Raw genomic sequence first — 17,524 nt, 5'->3', positions numbered from 1 at the left:
CCTATACGCTAATGAAACAAAACTTTCAGAAAACCCACCTCCATTACAGTTCAGGACTACCAATATATGAGACTGAAATATCATCCTGTAAAGGGAACGATTTGCCACTCATGTTTCCGTTCCTGGTGGATACGTCACATGTATACATGGAAAAAGTATGGCGGACCTCAAAAAGGACTTGGATAATTATTTATCACGAAATGATAATAAGTCTCAATTAAAAATAACAATGCCAGCCCTACTATCAAAACCAGACGTTGGAAAATGGTTTACAGTATCTGCCAGCAACGAGGATACATCAGCGACATGGTTATCTGAAGCACAGAAAGACTGTTGTCCAAGTTTGGTAACTGGACTTGCAATAATGAGCTTATTTACAAAAGATTATTTAGCTTGATAATGGCAGATAATGGTATAGCTGTATTATCTTCCGTTTCAGAGCCGTATTCAGAGGATAACTGGATTCTGTCTTTGCATTCTGTTGGGGCTTCTGTGTTTTGTTTTAGCAGCCATGTATACTCCTGTACTGCTACTAAAAGCAAGAAAATTTGCCCTCCTCTATACGATGGGTAGTCTGTTTACTATATGTAGGTATGTATGCATAAAACACAATATTTTATAATAAAAGAAACTGATGAAATCTGTAAACACTAGTACAGTTGACAAACAATCTCAATATATAGTCCCTACAATGAAATAAATTTAAAAAATATATAAATAAAAATGGTATGGATTTCCTGTAGCTAACCTGATCATGAAGAAGTATTTTTCATGGTTCATAAATTACTATGGAATGTTAATAGCAGGTAATTGCACTGTAAGACACATTTTAAAAAAGGCTGAAATTGCAAATTATAAACATATTTACAACATATTGGACTTGTATTCCTGTATTGAAGGATTAATTAAATAAAATACAGGCCATTCTAACTTACCCGAGCTCCACTAACATCTTAAAAATGTGGGTTGTGTATACAACTATGAGACGAAACACCAAATAACTCGTCAAACATAACTGTTTCTTGCAGGCTCCACTTTTAACATGTAATCAATTAAAATTTTGTATATTTGCAGCTTTTCATTCTTGTGGGGTCCATTAAATCACCTACAACATCTGTTTTCACGGGACCGCCTCCCCTTCACGGCGGCCTATTTCGGGACATTATTTGCAACTCTCTATTTTGCTCTGCAAGTGCAAAGTACACCTTTAACTGTTCTGTGTGCCGTTGGACAGATAGTGGCATTGCTGTGGTTCCTAGTCAGCTACATTCCTGGAGGACAGACAGGGCTACAGTTTTGTACAAGAATGTTTTCCTCAGCTGTCACCAGTACCGTCTCCAAGACTCTGCCAGTCTGATGACTGCTATTAAAATCTACTTATTTATTTTATGATAAATCTTTGCTGTCTTGCTGTTTAATGTACAAATTTTCAAGTGTCTGCAGCTGTGAGTTTTGTTTCAGTAATGGAGACGGTAAAGTGGCGGAAGTCGCGTACTGACATAACCTGCACACTTCCTATTGCTGTAAGGCATCGGTTCTCAGCCTGTATTACATGTGCCTAAATGGCATGTTGATATCTTTTAAGTTTGTAGGGGGGCAAAATTTTTCAGGAATTAAACCAGAAGGACCATCCCAGACAAACAGTACAAATATCAAGTAAAATCTAAGGCTGTTAACATGTACAGAGACAGATTAATGACTGCAATGCAATTCTTTTTTTACTATAATATCTAAAAGGCTAAGGGGGCTTGTTAAATTTGCATACTATGAGACCATTTAATTACAGTCCATATTTTTTTAATTCAGTAGTACTGTGTAGTCAACGTAGCAAACGCTAGGCAATCCAGTCAACATATGGCGATACTACTTTTAACCTGACATACTTCGTGGTTAGAATTTCTACATTTTGACAAATAAGTCGCATCAACGCAGCGTACTGAATTTAGATATTCATTTCTTTAACTGTGTTATTATGTAAAATTAGAGTGCAATATTGTATATGTTTTGTTTTTGATTGGAAACAAGTTTTTAAGTGATGGTAATAAAGTATGCAATCAAAATCAGTAATAATTGTAATTATTATTGTACAGATGCATAAAAGTTAATTACCAATATGAGGTAAAGGCAAATGGTAAATTCCCTTGTACCCAATATGTAAACTTATTCTTTTCTAAGCTGTAGATAAAAGGTTATTTTACATTCAGGTGTAACAATTAAATTTTAAAAATCAGATAATATAAGTTTGTAAAGACAATATTTTGCAAAGTGAAGAAACTCAAAGAATGGCTTTATAAAGCAAGCAAACAGAAAACACAAGGCACTTCTCAATATAAATTGCATATAAATTTGTTCCATTTGCCCTCGAGAACAAGCAGTTATTCCGAAGCGGAACTGCAAGTGTGATAGAAATCGAATCCCACCCTTGAGGACACTTCTACTAGAAACGTGGATGCTTCATTTACACCAGGTAAGTTATGACCCCAAAAAAAAGGAGCAACCCACTGTACTGAACGCATCGTAAAGGGGGAAAAAATCCATGGTATTTACAGCTGCCCATTTAAAGAAAATGTTTTAAAAATCCTGTAGGTAGACATTTTATTTAATTTTAACCAGTACTATATGTAGAAATGAATTCTGGAAGATGTTTTTTAATCAAATAACAAAACCTCCATGTCATCACATTGGTTCAGAAATGAGTTGTGCTGCTTACATAAATGTTATGACTATCAGTGAATGTTCTTAACTAAACTGTGCCCCAGAAAACACTTTAAACCATCTCAGGTTCTAGGTTTACAGATACAACGTTCATGTGCCTATTTCTAACCTCAGTATATATCAAAAAGGAGTTTTAATATACTGGAATTAATCTTCCACCTACTATAAAAAGTTTAAATCACGATATAAAAATGTTTAAGCCAGCGTTAAAAGAGTATCTCCTATCTTACTCCTTCCATTCAGTATAATAATTTACAAATACATTATGGTTCTCATAATTATTTTGCTGTAATACTGTAGTTCCAAAAATCTGTCAATAACTGTTATAACTATGTATTTATATTTGTACTAGAAACAAGTCTTGTATTCGTGCCATAACATGTTCTACATCCATGGCTTAGGCCTATGAAGGATCTATGGAATGTAAATAAATTCTATTTTGGAATATCGACTTTGCATGTGGTTTAAATCTACCTAATGGTGTGTTGCACATTCTGTAATAACTTTGAATTGTTCATAATTTTTAAACACCATTTCACCAGGCAAACTTGCCTTCACTGCATTTAAATGTCATAATCAATAATACCAATATGATTGTCGCACAGCCACAAATGGGAATAGTACCAGTAACATTTAACACTGGATCCTTAAAGAAGATAAGAAATCAATAATTTTGTAAAAACTTTTCTGCAGATTAAAGAAACATGACCAAATAAAATCTGTAGTAATGATTGTACCTAGTAATGAAGGTACCATTTCACACAACACTTGTGTGTAGCCGCATGTCTACAAATCTTAATGAACAATTTATTTTTATATATTCATAGTTAAAATTATGACAACTTGTGAGAATATTCTGGGTTTTATGTGGAAATCTGTAGTTACAGGGATTACATACAGAAACTGATCAATGAGTTGCATTATTTTATAATTTACATTACTGTGAACTTGAAAGAAAGCACAACTTCCTCCCAAACTCTCATACATACATAATCAATTTGTAAAAAAGCCAAAATTTAATTACTAGTACTAAAATAATGTCTCATCTTATTACTGGAAATGTAAATAAAAGTGAAAATATTCCGATGGTTTCCCTTTTGAAATTCCTAAATGAAGATAAGACTAGCATGCTTTGCTATAAGGGCAGTCACATCACTCAGGAAAACACTTTAAAATTTGTTGTTTTTATTCTATCATGTCATATGGAATTATCTTGTGGGAAAATAAAACATAAAATTTACGAAACTTACCATTTAGAAAAAGGCTGTCATCTGGGTTGTAGCGCCGTATCGTCTGGTAAAAACTTTAGCAACGTTTCTGAGGTAATTGCAGCCTCGTAATCAATGTGATTAGCGCTATTATTTTGTACAAGAGTGTAAACTTACGAACCAGGGATTTGAGGTAAAAATACGCACGTGAAACTACACTTTCATAATAACAAAATGTATACTTTTAGTCAACACCCCTTCGAATGAAACACACCGTCGTCTTGTGACGTTTGAATTGACAGTAATTTTCGTTTCTTACAGGGTTAGTTTAAGAATTTTCGACCAAAACGTTATGTTATTTGAAACGTTACTGAACGCGTCCGAACGCTGACGGTGCCATCTATGACTAACTATAAGAACTACATTCATATAACTACACAAGAAGAAATTATTTGGTATCTATTGATGTTGACAAATGACTTTTACCTGCTTTCTTCATTCCAAAGCCTTTAAATTTTATGCACGAAAAATGTGATTATTTAATCAATTACAGAGCTCTCACAGCGTCAACAGGTAATTATCAAATGCAAAGAGTGGATTAAAGTGGAACAAATTGTGAAATATTCTAAAACAGTGCTGTAATAAGAAATCTGGAAATCCAGGATGTAGGATTCATGAAAAGTATAATCCATAGGGTTTGATGCTGTACTTACAAAAATTAACACATCTGCACAGAAACTATCAACTTTCTTTAACATCAGTATACCAAATGTATGACTTTGGAAGTCAAATTTTAAGTACATTGAGTGTGTGGACAAGGCACAAATTAATTTTTATGTACATACACATATATTCTTTTAGGTTAGTTTCCAAAATCCAGTTTTTCACAGAAACTTTAATCGTTCAAGTGCTTCCTTTAGAAGTTTGTGAATACTTTTGTTCACTATGTTCACTACATACCCTATATTCCAAAATTTTCATCATTATTTCACATTTTAAACAGTTTTTCCACAAGCATTTACACACCAGGAATGATTATGTGTGTAAGCAAAATGGAAGTTTCTTTTACAAAGAAAATGCGTATCATTAGAGTAGAGTAATTCAGGAAAGTGATTATCACAGAAACCATTATCAATTACAATACAAATATTTACCCTTCTCTACAACATACAAAATCACTGTATCTTGATGCTACAAGAACACTAGGAAAAAAGTGCCATTTAGTCATTATGTTTTGTTCTCTTAAGCACGATTCATACAACTTATTTTAATATGAAATGTCCTGGCGCATTAAGTATGAAAAAGAGCGAAGAAACAAAAGTCCACCTCTCAGTTCCACAAATAAATAATTGTACCCCTAAATAAATCAAGTCACATTATAACTTAAATTCCTGGGAAATCAAGTTCAGCAACTAATGAAGAAATGTTTAAATTTGGAGAAACTGCGATGACGAAGGAAACTATGCAAATTAAACCAGTGCCAAAAATAAAAGAACAGTTCTGAAACAAAGAAATACAGCAGCAAAACCCAAGCACCAAAACAAGTGAATTCATAAGGCAAATCCTGCTGGGCCTGTCACAATGAAACCAGATTCACGCTTAGAGACTGGTTTTCTATCGTGCGCACGCCAGATGGTGCAGCCACACAGACCGGACACAAAATACCTTCAGGACTGAGCCATGTCACAGAACAACATGAACAAAAGATGGAAAGGGCAAGGGGAAGCAAGACGCTGAATATGGTATCACTTGGCAGTCTTCTCCCTCCAGTGTACCTCAGCCGGCTCACCACCAAGATGTGAATTTGAAATCGTCAATAAAGAACACAGACATCTTGCTACAAGCGTACATTATCCTGTAACACTATGTACAGAGTAAAGATTAAAAAAAAAATACAGGAAATGGTCCATTATTACACATCTATTCACAAAGACAGCTGAAACATTGTGATTCATGAACAAATAATTTGCAATCAGCACAAAAACAATGCAGGGTTCTGTTTTACCTGGGAAATTGTAGAGACCATCATTACGAACTGTGCCCAACGCAGCAGCTGCTATGAGCTTGGGAGGAACAGGCCGTGAATCACGTTGGGAATGTGGACCGTGACCTCTGCTCGCGCCACTTCTGTCAAGTTCTTTGCATCGAGGACCAGCAGGAAGTCAGGTTCACCTTTCCTGACATCGGTGACAGCGGCCAGCAAGATGCCGTCATCCTCGGAAGAAGATCCGGGGCAAGGCACAAACTGAACTTCACCTGGGTACATATACTCGCTCTCCTTCCACGTCTTCGCGTCTCCTGTCTCGACATCCACTTTTATGAGCTGTTGGTACACAACGTTATACTTTGAACGATGCGATTCTGAACAAAGACTTAATATAAGTCCTATAAAACAGTAAAAAATGTTGTTATAAGGATTATACTCAATGCATTGCATAATATCAAGAGATTCAATAAACTGAACAGAACTTAGTAAAACTAACCACTCATTTATCTAACGGTTCAGTACGCAACTAACTCCATGTTGCTGTATTCCTGTAAGAAGACATTAATCAAGAAAATTACACCAATTGTGTAATTCAGTATCTCACAGCTGTGGTACTTAGGAACTCACCGAGTTTGAAAATGGTCCTGGGTCATACATCCCGGAACAATAATAGTAGCGGTACTTCTTCCCAAAGACATTGTTGCTAACAACTGGCAGGTCATAGCCAGGGTCAGAGAGAATCTGTGGAGTCAGTTCAATTACGTCTCCAACTCTTTCAGCTTTTGCCTTCGTTTTGAGAGTCACAAGATTTGTACCGCTCGGGAACTCCTGCAGTTAAAGCATTGCAAAGAATTAATTCAATTTCATATCAGGGAGCTCCTGGGTTCAATTTTGACCTGAAGGTAAGCTATACAGACTATTTTATGATTCTTCTCAGTCCCTGAAGACTAGTATTCGAACAGTACAGTAGATTAGGCTAAGACAATTTCTAGACAGACTCCACTCTCCGCAAGTACTGGAAACTGAACAAATGACCAACTAAATAAGACAAATAATGTGGGAAGATTATAAACAACCACCTGAGCATGAGATTAATTTTTATTCAAATTTTATAAGCAGCTTTATAAAGGAGAGTCCTTAGGCAAAGTAAATAAACTTTATGAAGCAGATTGTGCCATATGAAAGACGGAGCATCATCCTCTGTCATGTAGCGAGAGGAAATTGAATAATGAGAATATAACTTGGTTATGTTGATAGTTAGAGACTACATTTAACATTATTAATTAAATCCTGGCAGCAGTGTCTTGGATATGGTACGTTCAGATCCGTCATTAACTTTTGTGACCGATCCTAAAATTAGGATCAGGGCGTCAATGAAGTGTTTTTGATTTTCCATCTTTAAAATGAAGTCCAGTTTCAATATTACCTTTCCAATTCCTCAATGAATCATCAAAACAAACATAAATGATTATGTTATTAATTCTTTATTCCTTTCATAATAAGCGCGTTTTTCCTGCTGTCCATATCACGCATCTATGCTCTTAGATTTACACGCTACACTGGTTAGAATCCTCCCAGGAAACATCTTTATAAGAATAGTTTGCTTGCTACTCACCATTTTATCTTTCGGTAATGGCAGCACAAACCTATTCCCACACCCAGGATCTTTGGGATCCATCTCGTTGTTGCGCACCTTCTTCAGGAACAGTTTGTCAATGATGTCTGGGCTGTCAAACGCCACAACATCGACCACCAACTGCAACACACGACACAGGGAGTTTCCACCTAGTTCTATGCTAAAGCTGCCGGCGACATGAATGTTGACGCCCTACACCCGAACCTCTTTTTTAGACTGGAACTTACCGACGTTCTTTACAGACAAAAAGAATATGTTTATTTTCCAAGTATGCCATGAAGTATTCCACCAAAGAAAACTTTCAATGGTAAATCCTATCCAGACAAGATCTATTGATCTTTTCACTCTAAATAACTTAAATGGTTACTGTGAACAGGAAATGCTTTCAAGAGACCTTATACTGAGGAAACTTAATTAAAATCAGCCATAATTTATTTACTTTGTAATTAATCAAATATTTCAGTCCTTGAACATGCAATGGACCAAACTATATACAAATCGTCATCTGGGAAATCACTGAAGAAGTTCTAAGCGCACGTGCATTTTACAGAGTGTCTCTGCGACGCCCTCTACTGTTGCAGTCTTATTGGTCATGGGGAAGAAACTATTTTGAATACCGCATGCATCGCAGAAGACAGAATGTAGTTCGTGCCGTGATTTTACTACCTGTCGCTAGGCACAACTGTTGCAAGACGTCCATCACATACCTGGTCATTCTCTTCGTACGTGTTGATGTGGTGGAAAAGGAAGAAAGCATTTTTGGATTTATACTTGACTGGAAGAATTTTTCCTGTCGACTTCTCTATCACGTAGAATTTGTTCTGTAACAGTGACATAAACCATAATTATCCCACTGAAACAAGTAAATCCTGTATTTTTCCTGACAATATACATTATGACATGTCATTTTAATATTATCCTTCCATCTATTTCTAGATAACTTAAGTTGTGTCTTCCCCCAAGGTTTTGTGACCAAACTTTTTCCATGCATTTCTATACACGTTACAAATCCCACGCAACACATCTTCTGCTAGTTGATCACTAACAAAAGAACACGAAGACGTAAACATTATTAATCTCCTCCTCACACAATTCTTTCCCCATCCTCCAGTTACTTCCTCTGTCTTATGCCCAAATATCCTCCTCGGTACTTTTCCCCACCTCGACCTGTGATCTTCCCTTAACATTACGACACTTCTACGCAGGAAGCAGCTGAATCTTAGCCGATGCTTCCAGAACACCCACCAGCTCCTGAGGGTTCCACGTCATGCAGTCTCTGAGGCACTTGCCCTTCACTTGGCTCGTCACCAGCTTCATGGAACTGATTATTAACGGCTGCTCTATGAAGACAATATAGTTCTCCGACATACCAAAGCTGTGGTAGTAGCACATATTTGTCGTCCAGCTAGAAGGAATCGTAGTCAAGATGGCTGCCTTGCTTAGTGCTACAGACAGAACAATATTATCAGCGTGAATATGTTTGTTGCTTGTAACGATAAATATCTTACAAATCATCATCTTTCGAGGACAAACCCGTTACTGAAGTACAGATTTTCTGTACATTAAAACCATCAAACATCAAAAACATTTCATGAAAATCAATCGACTGACTGAAAAGTTGGACAGCGTGGCGATACGTCCACTTTTCTTCCTTAAGGAAGGATCCGAGAGGATGAAGACAGAGATCTCACCGTCCTGCGCCTTTCCTGATGGTGCTGCCGCGGTCCTGATAATGTGGTACTTTGGCCCTGACAGGAGAGAGGTCCCCATGCTGTAGTACAGACCCCGTGAGTCCTGGTATGTGTGGGAGCTCGCGAGGTTCACCCCCACCAGTTTCGTCATGTCAACCTGCGTCAGCGTTAAAGCTCATTTGGTTATTTTGTATCAACTACTGCAGGTACTTACTTCACAATGAGAATGATAGAATAGTTATGAATCAAGTTAATGTGACCCATTTTGAGATGCAAGCCAATTAAAAAATAATTCTAATAGCACTGATACAAGATAAAATTATTTATTCTTGTTTTTTAACCAAACTATTCAGTGTCTCTTTATAGCAAACAACAAACAAGATAGAATCCAAAGGGAAGTGGTCGTGACCTAATGTCAGATTTTCTTTCGTAATTTTCCTGGAGGGACGCAGGAAAACCACGATACCCCTCGGCAGATGACCCCCAAAATACGTTCCAGACGTGCAAAATCAATCAGCCACTACACAAATTTGATGTAAAGGTCACAATACTTCGACCTGCGTTGCTAATAACTGGATTTGTGAATGTTATTTCATGCATTTTGTTTGTTACACCTGAAAATGTCTCGTCCAACAGACCGTGGGTTGATCACAGCTACTGTGCCCGGGACCAAAACGTGAGTTCTGCCTACATCAGCGGGTTAAATGTAGAAGGAAAATAAACGCAAATACCAAACACATTACGGACTTAGGAACTGAACTAGCTGCAAAGTACTGCCCTTGGGAAACTGGCAGCACAAGCTTCCTTACCTGCTGCCCCCCCCCCCCTGAAACCCTTACCAATTACTTGTCAAGGATATCGAGATCACACATTGGCCTTGGCTAACCTCCATCTTCAACAGCTGCAACGATGCTACTGTGAGAACGCGGGAAGTGCCGTTAGTGCATGCGCCATGCTACGTCATTGCTCTATCACGTACGCACAGTCGCTTCGCGCAATATAAGGTTTGCTAGCTGTGGGACGAGTGGGAAACTTACTTTTGGGACGCGCCTCGTACTTCGGCAGAGAAGCTGTGAAACAGTACAGACTGCTACACGCGTCTAAGACTTACGATGACCTTGAACTCAGCAAGATTACAGTTTGGGTCCCTTCAGGCCACCAGAACAGGTTATGGTGAGGCAGGAGCTTTATGTAATGAGGGAAAGTGACGCAACCAATAAGCAGGCCACTATTAGCTTGTATATATGCAGCTATTATCGGACCTGAAAACATTTCTACCTCCGCGGCGAGACCTGACAAAACACTGAAGACAATCGGCTTTTCGACAGGAGGCGGACAGAGTTGGTCCATACTTTCACTCTGCATCTCTTTTCCGACACCCCCCCATCTGAATTGCTGCACACAGAAGCAACGGGCCCTACCTTCTCCATCGTCGCCAGCGACTCCACGTCGACACGTCGCAGGAAGTTGGTTTCCGAGGCGACGTACACGGCGTCTTCCATCGTGAAGACGTTGATGGCGCCGTTGTCTGTCAGTTCAGGGACCTGCAGAGAGCCACGCGGTTCGTCACGACTGTGATTTAAAAGACAGCACAGACCACCACAACGAACTGAACCTCGCCTATGCGAGAGAAACTTACCAGGGACGACATCATGCGGGAGAAGATGTTTTTGCATGGGTCGGGGTACGACTTGGTGCCGAATTCTGTGAATACGGGGCGGCCCACAGCCACCGCCTTCTTGTATGCATCGGACTGCAGGAAACGCTTTGTAAACGTCACCTGAAAAAAAGGAAAGAAATGAGGGGTCCAAATTTCTTTGTTGTCAACCGATTTTCGGTCGTCATCTTTTTGGGGTTCCACTCCCGGCAAAAGCAAACAACTTTCACTGGAACAGCTGCTCTGCCCTTCTGTGTAACAGGTAGGGAAGGATACTACCATCCAACTCACCCACCACGCCCTCTATGCGCCTGTCTCAACGTCACAGTACATAGCAACGGGCAGCTTCGTGTTTTCCTTGTATGTTCAAGGTATTTGCTGACAAACGCCAACTCCACCAGTACTTTCACTTTTGCTGACTGGGACACACACACACTCGAGGGCTTTGTTCTTCAAGGCGAGCGGAAAGTCCACGCAGCGAAAAAAACCAGAAGCTGTCAGACACGAGGCAACCGAAAGCAATCTTCACTCGAGAACTTTACACGCGGAGGAACTCCCTACACTTTGGCACGATCAACTTTACAAGAACAGGGGGAGAAATAAGAAATACATACAAAAACCGTCAGTCGAGAAACACCAAGGGACATAGCACTTCAAAGACACACACACACAACCAGTCCTCTTCATTACGAGGTCAACAAACGCTTTCAATGGTCCATTCTCGACATCTGAGATCACGCACATGACACGAATTCTATCAAGTATCAATTCAACTGGTCTTTAAAAAAAAAACAGGAAGAAGAAGAAGAATTAAAGCCGATAAGGCAGAGACTTACTTTTCCTTTCTGGATGTCGAACTTGTAGAGCACTGCATATCCATCGAACCAATGGTTCATTACGAAATCGCCAATGTCGAATTTCCCCGGTCCCAGACGCAAGAAACATCCTTTCAGCCATTCTGGGATCTGTCCTGTGGGGGGGCAAGCACTGGTTATTAACACGCTGTATCAACTACATAAGCTACGCGGCTTTACATTAAGCGATTACCACAAACAAGAATGAGATGACAGGTTTTGGGTTCTCACGGCGGTGAGGATGTAGATGTTGGTCTTCTGGGTTGTAACGTGTGTGGACTTGTAGGCAGATACCGACGTTTCGGAGGAAGTCTCTCCAATTTCGGCACTGAATATGGAGGCATTATGTTCCTCCAAAACGTTGGAATCCACTAGTCCAAATGACCACCACACACAAGAGTAAGATGCTGATGAGGAGGGAACTGACATGATTTGTTCGATTATAATCTAAAGCTACGTGGCCTCAGATAAAAACTGATACGATATTGGCGAAAACAGACAAGGAAAGGGCAGTATCAACTTCAAAGTTTCCACAGCTCCAGTGATGCAGGCCTTCGGTCTAATTTCTGTTCTCCGGGCTCTGAACTACATTCTGCTGTCGGATGGTATCACCATCACGGACCGCGATAACTTTGCAGTGGTTCAACCGTGCCCAAAGACTGGCGAGTTCAGGGTTTAAAAACGACTACAATGGAATTAGTTCGACTTACATGACGACAGGGATGATCCGAGATAGCTCAGTCAGTATAGTGACTAGCTACGGGCTGGACGACCGGGGTTCAGATCCCCGACGGGGGCAGAGGATTTTTTCCTCTAGCCTCTGCGTCCAGACCGGCTCTGGGGCCCACCCAGCCTCCTCTACAATAGGTACCGGGGTCTTTTCCCCGGGGGTAAAGCCGGCCGGGGCGTGATGCTGACCACTCACCCCCATCTAGTGCCGAGGTCAAGGAAGAGAGGAGCTATACCTCCTCTCCCCCCAAGCGCCTACATGGCGTATAGTGGGACAAACTTTACTTTTTACATGCGTTGGTTCCATTGGCGACGATGGCGCACCAGCTGTTCCGGTGCACGCCTGTTACACCATCTCCGTCGACAACCCTGGATTTTAATTTCCGTAAAGTGTGGATTGTTCATTACGAAATTTCGGCTGTTTGCTGTTTCCCGTTCAGTAATAGAAGTCACCGTAAACACAGAGCCTCGTGACCCCTCCGTCCCCCCCCCCAACTCCCTGCCCAAATTCAGCCTTCGGTCTCTTGAAAGAACGTAAAAGATTTCCTAAAGTTTATTCGGTTCTACGTCAGTAGTTCAGATTACAGAACGTCCAATGGCGAAATAATTAATAAATAATAGGAAATGGCACGGAAGGCTTTCTGTGGACTGATTAAACTCCCATCCCGACACTTGCCTGGAGAGACTGAGGAAAATAACGAACACCACAGTGAGAATAGGACTCCAGGCCGAGAGGCATGTCTGGTAAATAAGTGAGTTGTCAGCCACTCGCCTGCGACATTCAACGACTTTCAAAGGACGTAAGAACCTGAAATGTCGCCAAGAGCACATGATTATCGCCACGCGATGACGTTTTAATCATCGTAGTGACTCATCGTGCGCTCGTGACACTGACCTGGTGATGATTTTATCCGACTTATCGCAATCCGTTACCACGAAACTCTGAAAGCAAACATCCGACAAGGAAAGATCGTTATGAGATTGAGGCACGTGAATGAAAACGGCTCGGCATTCCAGAAACATTTCAATACGACAATAAACCAACCTAATTCCTTTGCGTGGAAGTACTGCGTTCGAGTTTCGAACCCATAACGGTCCTCACACACAAAGGTCCAATCCGGACTTGCTCAACAATGCAGACCAAACAAACAGAGCCTTGTTTTCGGAGATGTCTCTTTCAACAAGTCCTCTGTGTTTGCCAAGTTTTATTGACCCAAAACAAATACGAGTTATTGAAGTATTTTTAGAAGTGTTTACCAATCTCTTATACGGATTTCCACTTGCAAAACATTATTTAAATACTCTGTACAACCATGACGTCACACACGATTATTTCGTAATACGCGGGGAGTCCCCAATGAGTCTACAATTACGACAAAATCTGCACCCGTCATGTTCGTATGTGTTTCACAAGAACACAGTCCTACAAGTGTTTGGACACGTTCAACAGTTCAAATCGTCGGCCGAGGTCACTCCAGAGGGAAACCACAAAGATCTTAAGTCGGAGATTCAAACCGGGCACCTCATGAATACAAGCAAGCACTATTAGCTTCGCCTGAAACTAGCCAGCTCGTATGTCCTTCACTGTTTATGCCAACACATTTCGCCGGCAGGTGATAACAAACATAACTGGAGCTCTCTTCCTGCACAGACAATTCTCTACCACCCCCCCCCCCCCCCTCGGACAGCACCGCTCTTGAAAGGTCACACGGTCCCTGTGAGATAATTGTTGATTAGCTTGAAACAATCTCGTCAGCGAATACTTCTCCTCTATGGATTACTAGTGAGTGAATCATATAACAGCTGACTTAAAGGGAGGTTTATCAGCGCACGGATTAAGAATTCTAAGAACAGAACCTAACAGGCGAGTCCTTCGTTCTGTAAGCTACGTCGTAGTAGAGCAAAGTTTTTCGTCATTCCGAAGTCATGGCACTGCCTTAAATAATTAACGCCACCCCAACACACGCACGCACTAGTTGTTTTTTTTTTTTTTGGGGGGGGGGGAGACGGACAAACACCGCGTGAGAGCAATAGAAACAAAGCAGCCCGCGTGATTATTTTGAAACTTCGGCATAGTAAAAATTGGTTCATCCTTAATAGCAGAAATTTTACTGGGAGATTCTAGGTTAAAAATTACAATGAACAGACTACAATCTTCCCCCCCCCCCCTCCCCCTCAATTTTCACCACTCTGAAGCATTTACAAATCGATTTCATCCGGGCGTAACGTTGCGAGAGTAAATTTCAATCCCAAAACTGACAGATTTCGTGCCAAAGACAAACCAAACTTTGGACTATTAAATTTCCTACTTTCAGTTATAGCAAAATGGCGAACGCACGTATTTGTTGAGCCGTGATATCAGCGCCACATAATTTCAAGGATTTTAAACAAGTGACGTACGGCAACATTTTTAGAAAAGTATATAACTATAATTTTTACACCTAGAAAAAAAAAATTCGACAGTAAATCAACATTTTAGTGACAAAAGAGGCGAACAGTATTCGGGGTTGCAATGCCACGCGCAAATGCAAAAAAAAATCATCCCTAGGGTTCATATTAGTCAACCACCTGAAGCTGTGATAGTGGTAGCGGGTCAGTCCGAAACGTCGGATGTTTCTCATTACTGTGTTACGATCCAAAAAGACTACAGTGCATGTTTTTGGCTATGATCCGCTGTGCGTTACAGAAAACCTGGACCAGGATCATCAGAAATTGAATTATTGGAAAAATACTAATTCAGGCCTCACAATGATAAATATTTCCGAATGACTTATTTGCATGCAATATCACTCATGTAATTTTCATACATCTTAATAGAATATTATTAATATTTCCTGACAATCTTGAACATCATTTAATTTCCAGTTTTAATATATACAACACCTTAATTACCCCACATGCTTCGGCACTATAATGACATCTTCAGGGGCAGAACTATTATCAAGATAGAGATATTAATCACTGCATAGAACGCGTTGTATGTCTCACCTGTAACAACAGCCTCGACCGGGGTGACCTGTTCTTCCGTTGACCTGAACAACTCGCCGAGTTTCGCCATCGCAGAGAACGCACCAGACTGCAACGTGTCCTATCAGCTCCTAGCCCGCGCAGCTTATAACCTACTGGAACGACACGTGGTAGTCTGTAGTCACCAGTTATCGTGACACAGTGCATGGACGGAGGGGCGCGCCGCGGGGAGGGGTCCCCGTTGAAGCTACTACAACTGGAGAAAATTACACAATGAGATGCCCATTTGCCCACGAACACCGTCATGTTTGCGTGGATGCAAAATAACTCCGAGCTTGGTCTCCTTCACAGGAAGCTTCGCGGTCAGGATCAGGTTTATTTTGCGCCCGCCGTAAACCTCGACACACCAGGTAGAGGCGGAACGCTCAGGCCATTTTATTCCTTGAGCCCACTGGGTAGAGGCTGCGTGGGTTGCATTCCCGGTGAGAAGCCAGGGGTAAAAAGAAAGTGACAGTGGAACCACGGTTCCGGAGAATTTGACGTAAATACGTCTATACGGAAAGGAAGTTTATATTCTAAATACTTCCTTTATACATGCTTTACAATTGAGTAAAGTTTGATTAAGACTTTGCTTATTTAACTTGAATTAGTTACGCTTAAGATGAGTCTGTGGTAGCTGACTGTAATGTAAAGTAATGTAATGAAACGTTTCCTAGGTAACAACAATTCCGAGTAAACACGACGTTCCCTAGGTAACCAGGTTACACTTTTTCGTTTCCCTTTCTTGTTACACTTTTTTGCCGAATGACCCTCCCTTATAGACGTATTTACGTCAAAAATTGTTTCGATTTTTTCAAATATTCTTTCTTATATTAAGAGAAATGCTTGGATTCAATTAGTCAACATTTGCAATTCCAGTACAGTAACGTAATACGATTAAGACCTTGGCATGGCCCGGAAGTCAGGCCCAAAATAACACGAAAGTTTTGCAATACCTACTTGCATGTAGGGGGGGAATTCGAGGAAATGCTGACGAGTCTGTGACGTTCGGACACCTTGTTTGGCCAGAATGTCATAATCGGCTCGCTCAAGGTCTTCAAACCAAACGGCTGAAACCCCGCAGTGACGAAACCAAAGACTCAGTCTCTGCCACACATTGTCCCTCAATCGTCAGGCAGAAGACCATTGCCGACTGAAACGAGACACCTGTTCACAATCTAATGCTCTGAATCCTGCGACGGAAATGACATTTTTCGGGAAAATATCACTTGAATGAATTGGACTTGAGAGGATAACATTAAGACGAATGTTATGAAGACCAGGCTGTAAAGATATGGACTGAACCCAAACATCTTCGAATTGGGTCCAATGGAGCGCTTTAGTCCAAAAGGCTGTGAACATTTTGGTTTGTTGTAGGCAGAGTTTGTTGACCTGTCTGCCATCTGGCGTCGCTCTCCGTGACCTGAATTACCCCCCCCCCCAAAAAAAGAACAGGCGCAGGTACCCGGTCAAGGACGCCCGCTACAACGCGATCCGGGGCGAGGCTGTGCTCTACAGAAACTCGTCGTCCCATACGTCGAAGGCGTTCACACCGAGCCAACAGCAATAATTTTACGCAACTGCATATAAATCACCAATTACTTGTCCACCGAGTACACCGGCTTACCATTTCGTGTTTTTCCTCATTCCCTCCGCGTAAATATAGGCCTCGAACACGTTTCTACATCAAGTTCATCCTTCGTAAACATTCTACATCCGACGCTGTACAACGCAGAACGAATTGTGAGTTCGGTCGGTCTTCAGCGCGCACCAAGGACAGAGTCGGCCCTTCGAGGGCACCACAGAGACTTACAATGCTTACAGCGTTACCTCCACGCCCCCCTGCGTCTGCGTGTTGCTTAGTTACAGCACCAGGATGATGCGTCACGTGACCATGAATCAAAATCAGTGCCTTGCTGGAAGAAATGAGGAAAATCCCACATTGATGTTGAAATTAGTGTCCACAGACCTCGACCAATGACTGACATTCGCAGATCCGACTGCATCGTGTCCCTTAAGTGTTGGAGCAAACTGTCGATTT

General features: G+C 40.9%; 2 protein-coding genes across 2 annotated transcripts; one reads left to right on the top strand and one right to left on the bottom strand.

The window, feature by feature from the left end:
- Window positions 1-128: 128 nt before the first annotated feature.
- LOC110827808 (uncharacterized) lies at window positions 129-2,070 on the top strand. Its single transcript, XM_022059828.2, has 3 exons — window positions 129-346; window positions 440-591; window positions 1,075-2,070. Exons 1-3 carry the CDS (start codon window positions 158-160, stop codon window positions 1,355-1,357), a joined length of 624 nt encoding a protein of 207 aa, XP_021915520.1. The 5' UTR covers window positions 129-157; the 3' UTR covers window positions 1,358-2,070.
- A 2,581-nt stretch (window positions 2,071-4,651) lies between these two features.
- Window positions 4,652-15,624, bottom strand: LOC110827803 (carotenoid-cleaving dioxygenase, mitochondrial). Its single transcript, XM_022059821.2, has 10 exons — window positions 15,466-15,624; window positions 11,731-11,864; window positions 10,877-11,017; window positions 10,659-10,781; window positions 9,238-9,394; window positions 8,792-8,991; window positions 8,254-8,367; window positions 7,526-7,666; window positions 6,538-6,738; window positions 4,652-6,246 (listed from the first exon to the last, which is right to left on the bottom strand). The coding sequence occupies exons 1-10, from the start codon at window positions 15,533-15,535 to the stop codon at window positions 5,980-5,982; spliced, it is 1,548 nt and encodes a 515-aa protein (XP_021915513.1). The 5' UTR covers window positions 15,536-15,624; the 3' UTR covers window positions 4,652-5,979.
- Window positions 15,625-17,524: the final 1,900 nt, after the last annotated feature.

This window comes from Zootermopsis nevadensis, unplaced genomic scaffold (assembly GCF_977971745.1).
Source record: "Zootermopsis nevadensis isolate Lab colony 2312 unplaced genomic scaffold, Znev_1.0 Znev_ptg000030l, whole genome shotgun sequence".
NCBI classification, from domain to species: domain Eukaryota; kingdom Metazoa; phylum Arthropoda; class Insecta; order Blattodea; family Termopsidae; genus Zootermopsis; species Zootermopsis nevadensis.
The sequence above is the reverse complement of the archived record's forward strand: the minus strand, read 5'-3'. Positions and strand labels throughout refer to the sequence as shown.

What these genes read in the sequence shown, in the direction of transcription:
- LOC110827808 (XM_022059828.2), top strand. Translation starts at nt 158, where the DNA reads ATGGCGGACCTCAAAAAGGACTTGGATAATTATTTATCACGAAATGAT. An exon ending in AAGACTGTTGTCCAAGTTTG is followed by an intron (nt 347 to 439) that starts GTAACTGGACTT and finishes CTTCCGTTTCAG; the next exon opens with AGCCGTATTCAGAGGATAAC. An exon ending in AGTCTGTTTACTATATGTAG is followed by an intron (nt 592 to 1,074) that starts GTATGTATGCAT and finishes GTATATTTGCAG; the next exon opens with CTTTTCATTCTTGTGGGGTC.
- LOC110827803 (XM_022059821.2), bottom strand. Translation starts at nt 15,535, where the DNA reads ATGGCGAAACTCGGCGAGTTGTTCAGGTCAACGGAAGAACAGGTCACC. An exon ending in CCCGCATGATGTCGTCCCTG is followed by an intron (nt 10,782 to 10,876) that starts GTAAGTTTCTCT and finishes GGCTCTCTGCAG; the next exon opens with GTCCCTGAACTGACAGACAA. An exon ending in CGTACGAAGAGAATGACCAG is followed by an intron (nt 7,667 to 8,253) that starts GTATGTGATGGA and finishes CGTGTGTTGCAG; the next exon opens with TTGGTGGTCGATGTTGTGGC.